This window comes from Dryas octopetala, chromosome 5 (genome assembly GCF_963921425.1).
Source record: "Dryas octopetala chromosome 5, drDryOcto1.1, whole genome shotgun sequence".
Classification (NCBI taxonomy): Eukaryota; Viridiplantae; Streptophyta; class Magnoliopsida; order Rosales; family Rosaceae; genus Dryas; species Dryas octopetala.
Genome location: NC_141370.1, coordinates 19211688 through 19217224, shown reverse-complemented (window position 1 = coordinate 19217224; position 5537 = coordinate 19211688). Strand labels below are relative to the sequence as shown.

Below are 5537 nucleotides of genomic sequence, written 5' to 3'. Positions count from 1 at the left end.
ACCTTATAGTAAATTAGTCCTAGTCAAGACGAGTCCGTAAGAATTTTTCGTGTATTTTTCTGAGTTCAGAGCTATTTTTAATTAATTTTCAAAGTTTATAAAAATAAAAAAATAAAAAAATGCGAAAAAATAAAAAAAAGATGTGACACGTGGCGCACATCTAGCGCGCCACGTCAGCATTAATGGCCAGATCGTCAGCATTAACGGAATTGTTGACGAAACAAGGTAAAATGGGACACGGATGTAAGTTACAGGTAGTAATTTGGAATAAAAAAATTTTCAGGTGGTAAAGTGGGAATGAGTTACAGTTTTGGATGGTAAATCGATAATTAAGCCAATTCAATAATTATCTAGTAATGGGCTATTTAGAAGTTTTGGTTTGCCTTAAATGTGAAACTGCAAACTGATCGAAGCAAAACCATCAAGTGACACAACAGAAAAGCACACAACCACCAAGCTAATGGATCTTCAAATATGAAATTGGACCAACATTCTTCCCATAGCATCATTCAAATGATATATTTCCCTAAAACACTCTTGTCATAATAAGATGAGATAAACATGCACCACTTAAATCAAGAAACTACAAGAGTTTCAGTCCACTGGTCTGTTGGGTCATCAACCATCCTGCAAATTAGTGTTAATTCGAATATATCATATTAGAGCGATCATATCACATATCTAAAAGCTTGTGCATGCTTATTATAATTACCTTATCACCTTACGAAAATTAGTAGAAGCAATTGTTTTACTGAATCGTTTCAAACATTACGAATAAAAATATTGAACTTGGACTTAAGAGGAAGAAATATAAATATCAACCAGAGTATAAGCAAGAAAATGAAGTAGAAGAGGAGAAGAAAAAAAAAAGAAATACCTCATGATGCTATGAACTTGTCCAGGGTCTCACCAAATTTAAGGGAAGGAACATGTCAAGCCTAGTATAAAATTCTATAGGCATGCTTGTGAATTGTGATGGTTAAATATTCGATTTTTCCAGAGTGACCGGAGGTGACCTATGGAGGGTAGCCGGTGGGTCTCTCATGGCCTAGGTGGAATGGTGGACTTCACCATCTTTTTGGTTACAGTGCTTTGTCTTTAGTAAGAATCAATATTTAACTTTTCAACCATTGATCACATTTTTTGGTTAAAATGCTTTGTCTTTAATGAAAATTAATATGTAATTTTTCAACCATTGATTAGAAATTTAGAATGTAAAAGAAAATAGATATGTGATTGACTAATATGTAGTCCTGGCCAAAACAAAAAAAAGAAAAAGCATCGTCTCTGGGGCTCTCACTACTCACTAGTCACTCCCTCCTCTTCCCTCCTTTTATTATGAAGGAAAAAAACGTTTGGTGCTAAAACCCTACTCCCCAAATCCGTGACACACAGCCCACCGCACCAAATAGCCAGAAATAATCTGAATGGGCAGAGCCCCAGACCAAAAGACAAACCCCCATTCCCATCAGTAGACACTAATCAATGACTGCAGACAAAACCAAATTAAATTAAAAAATAAAACCCTAAAAATTCCTTCCAGTTCCCCCATTCTCACTTTCAAAAACCCTCAAAACCCTCCTCGCTCTCTCCTTCTCTCTGAGTCTATCTACTTCCCTCTTGCTCTGACACATCCCGAAAGGAAACAAAGAAAGAAAGGAAATATGAAAAAGGGTCTCTGAAATGCTTAGCAGTTATGCAGAAACTGCTTCGCATAAACCCTTCTGGTCCCATTTTATGCACTTCGGCTAAGCCTCCTCTTTCCTCTCTTCCCTTTCTCGCTAAAGCTTTCACGAACTCAACCAACAACAACAACCCTTCAGCAATGCACACCGCAACTGCAGCTTTTCCGGGCGGCTCAGCCCTCGCCGCGGCCGTTCACAAAAAACCCACCTCCAATATCCCATCTTCTCGCTTCAACTGCAGCCTCTGCCGCTGCTCAGTCGGTAACAGAGCGCCGAACCGGGCTTGGCTTGTGCTCAAAGACGCCGGTGCCGGGTCCCGGCCGGCTTGGCTCCACACGAGCTCTGGTGGGTCGTTTTCTGTTTCGGCTGCCGAGACTGACAAGGGTTTAGACAAGGGTTTGGAGGGTTTTGAGGGTTTCGGTGGCGATGATAGTGTGGAGGCTGAAAAGGGTTTTGAAGAGGAGAAGCCGAGTAGATTGTGTAGTAGGCGGCAGAGAGGTTCTGCAGGTGGCGGTTCATTGGTCGGAAACCCGGACTTGTTGGCTATTCCGGGCGTGGGGCCGAGGAACCTGAGGAAGCTAGTGGAGAAGGGTATTGGGGGACTTGCTGAGCTCAAGCAACTGTATAGAGATAAGGTATATAGTACTGATTTTTAAGCTTCTCTGTTCTGTGTTTCGGATTGAAAATTATGCTTTTGGTGAATTTTTACTGGTTGAGAATTAGATATTAGTGTGTATTAATCTAAATTTTGTGCTCTAGAGTCGAGCGTATTTTCTGATTGCAATAATGGGCTGGCTATAATCCAACTCTGGGAAGCTGGAATTGGTCCATGAAAAAGGCTCTAATCCAACTTTTAAATTATGTATATGTTATACGCATAAACCACTCAACCTTTGTTCTTTATTTTTATGGATTGAATGCTTTTTTATTTCCCAATCCAGGGATCCCAAATGAATTTCAGTAGATAATTTGAACCCTTGCCAACTAGTTGTGAGTAATATAAATGATTTAGAATGATAAGTTTGTGCAGCATTGCTTTGGAAACTGAAAACAAACCACTGCTGTCTTTAATAGAAGGAATACTTATATTATATTATGGCTGATATATGGATTCCTATGACTCTATAACGACAAGGATTTTTTGACTGCTTCTTGCAGTTCTTTGGAAAATCTAGTGAGAAGATGGTTGACTATTTACAAAGTTCAGTTGGAATCATCCACAAAAACCATGCTGAGAGCATTACTACTTATATTAAAGATAGTGTTGATGAAGAGTTGAAGGAGGACAGTGTGAACTCAGAAGTGAAGCCAGCCCAGAAGAAACGACTTACTTTCTGCGTTGAGGGAAATATCAGTGTTGGAAAGACAACATTTCTTCAGAGAATAGCTAATGAAACACTTGAGCTACAAGATCTTGTTGAGGTGGTTCCAGAACCTATTAACAAGTGGCAGGATGTTGGACCTGACCATTTTAATATATTGGATGCTTTCTATGCTGAGCCACAACGGTATGCCTATACCTTCCAGAATTATGTTTTTGTTACAAGGGTGATGCAGGAGAGAGAGTCCTCTGGTGGTATCAAGCCCCTCAGGTTGATGGAAAGGAGCGTTTTCAGTGACAGGATGGTAAGTATCTTGTTATTTGTCAGTTGCTCTGTTTCTTAACTGCACAGTTTATTTGTTTTGTCATTATATATAATGATATACAAGTCCCTCTAGGTGATATGTGGGACGAAAAAAAGGATTTTGGAATTTTTGTAGCCTCATCTAAATTCAACAATGACCAAAATTATGGATTTGAAACTTCGCAGCTATTTCAATTTCCTGTTTGTTGATCCCATTCAAGGGGAAGCAAAATCTTACTTAAGAGTTTCAAGGCTGATGCATTTGATCTCACTGTCATATATAAAAGGTTTTTGTGCGAGCTGTTCATGAAGCAAATTGGATGAATGAGATGGAGATCAGCATCTATGACTCCTGGTTTGACCCAGTTGTATCGTGCTTGCCTGGGCTTATTCCTGATGCTTTCATATATCTTAGAGCAAGTCCTGATACTTGCCACAAGAGAATGAAGCTACGGAAGAGAGAAGAGGAAGGTGGAGTGAGCCTAGAGTATCTGCATGACTTGCATGAAAAGCATGAAAGCTGGCTTTTCCCATCCAAGAGTGGCAATCATGGGGTCTTGTCTGTCAGTAAGCTTCCCTTGCACATGGACAGCTCTTTACCTCCTGATATTAAAGATCGTGTGTTCTATCTGGAGGGTGATCATATGCATTCAAGTATTCAAAAGGTATTATAGTTCCATTAATCTTTCTAAACTTCTGTTATCTTATCTTCATAAGAAGCTTATTTTTCTTTGATGACAAACAGGTTCCTGCTTTGGTTCTTGACTGTGAGCCGAACATTGATTTTAGCAAGGATATTGAAGCAAAGAGGCAGTAAGATAACTATCCTTAAAAAGCTTGCATGGGAATCTTACTGACTTTTATGACATTTGTTTGGAAATCTGCTTTGTTTTCTTGCGGCCTCTTATATTGCATTTGTTTTGAGGTCTGTTGTTTGGAATGTCTGCTACAGTTATGCCTTAAAGTTGCATTCTTCCTGTACATTATTGATGGCTAAATTTGGTATATACTTTCTGTTACTCATGTCTTGTCCACAAATAAACTGAGTTGCAAGTTAATCGTACTCTTGTCATGTGGTTACACCGTTGCACATTGAGCATAGGTTTGTTCAATGGTTATGTGATAAGCTAATTACTGTACATATGCAGATTGCACTTCTCTTTTTGTTTTCCTTTATACTTCCATTATCATGTTCACTGGTACTGCCAGTGTTTATTTGTTTAATTTTTCCAATTTGGCTTTGGTGAAGGTATGCTCGACAGGTAGCAGAGTTTTTTGAATTTGTGAAGAAAAAGCAAGAAGCTCCATCTGCAAAAGGTAGTGAAGGAGCTGAGAAGACTAGCCAAAAACAGATATTACTGCCCGGAAAAGGAGAATTATGGGTTCCTGATAAGCATTTCCCCGAGTCAGCCCTCAAATCTTTGGACTTCCGACGAGCCATGTCTATCATGTCTGGCTAGTGGATCTGACTCCTCCAGTCTTTTTTTGTTTAAACCTTACCCAGATGAGTCATCTGTTTTTGTCTCATTTTGTTTCTGGGTAATGATATGTCCAGATCCTTTGTGCTTGTAAAAAGTGTGTTCTAGTTCTAACCCTTAGAGATGTAGAGAAAGTTGTACTACTGTTGAAGTTTTTCTAGTATGCTGTTTTGTTTGGCAATCGTTATTTCTTTGAATGGAAACACTTGATTAATGTCTTTGTTTAAATGTGAGAAAATCTGATTCGCACAAGGCAGTCAATTTTGGTCATGTAATCTCAGTTGCAACTTATGTTTTAGTTGCAACTACGTGCTTCACTGCTGAGAGTAAGATACTTTATTTTTGGATTTGAAAACTCCAAGTGGAAGATGGAATACCTTTTCGTTCTTCTATTTAATCTTTTCCCTGTATTTGGGTAGTTTCGGCAGCCAATAAAATTGATTAGAGCCTCTAACAGTACAAAATTTGTATTTAAAGCCTACACTATAAAATTAAATGGAGTTAGTAATGTACTAATGTGCAGTAGAAGAATAAAATGTATTACATGCAGTTTTATCCATTTAGAAATAACTATTACAACGTGTATACAGCTTTTTTTTTTTTTTTTTTGTCATAATATGTATACAGCTTACATTTATTAAATTATACTATCTGAGTATTCAAAGTCTTTCATTACAATATATAAAATCTTATGACATTTCAACTCATTATTAATTAATTTTACGTTAAAAGCTCTAATTTTATCATAA

The 5537-nt window shown here is 38.0% G+C and overlaps 1 protein-coding gene across 1 annotated transcript; it reads left to right on the top strand.

The window, feature by feature from the left end:
• Positions 1–1333: 1333 nt before the first annotated feature.
• On the top strand, positions 1334–5056 carry DNK (P-loop containing nucleoside triphosphate hydrolases superfamily protein). Its single transcript, XM_086244235.1, has 5 exons — positions 1334–2320; positions 2844–3311; positions 3598–3975; positions 4056–4123; positions 4560–5056. Exons 1-5 carry the CDS (start codon positions 1697–1699, stop codon positions 4768–4770), a joined length of 1749 nt encoding a protein of 582 aa, XP_086100361.1. The 5' UTR covers positions 1334–1696; the 3' UTR covers positions 4771–5056.
• The last annotated feature ends 481 nt before the right edge of the window (positions 5057–5537 follow it).

Excerpts from the sequence above, each read along its gene's own strand:
- DNK (XM_086244235.1), top strand. The coding sequence starts at position 1,697 with ATGCAGAAACTGCTTCGCATAAACCCTTCTGGTCCCATTTTATGCACT. Across the intron at positions 2,321-2,843 it reads AGCAACTGTATAGAGATAAG|TTCTTTGGAAAATCTAGTGA; the intron begins GTATATAGTACT and ends TGCTTCTTGCAG. Across the intron at positions 4,124-4,559 it reads GATATTGAAGCAAAGAGGCA|GTATGCTCGACAGGTAGCAG; the intron begins GTAAGATAACTA and ends GCTTTGGTGAAG.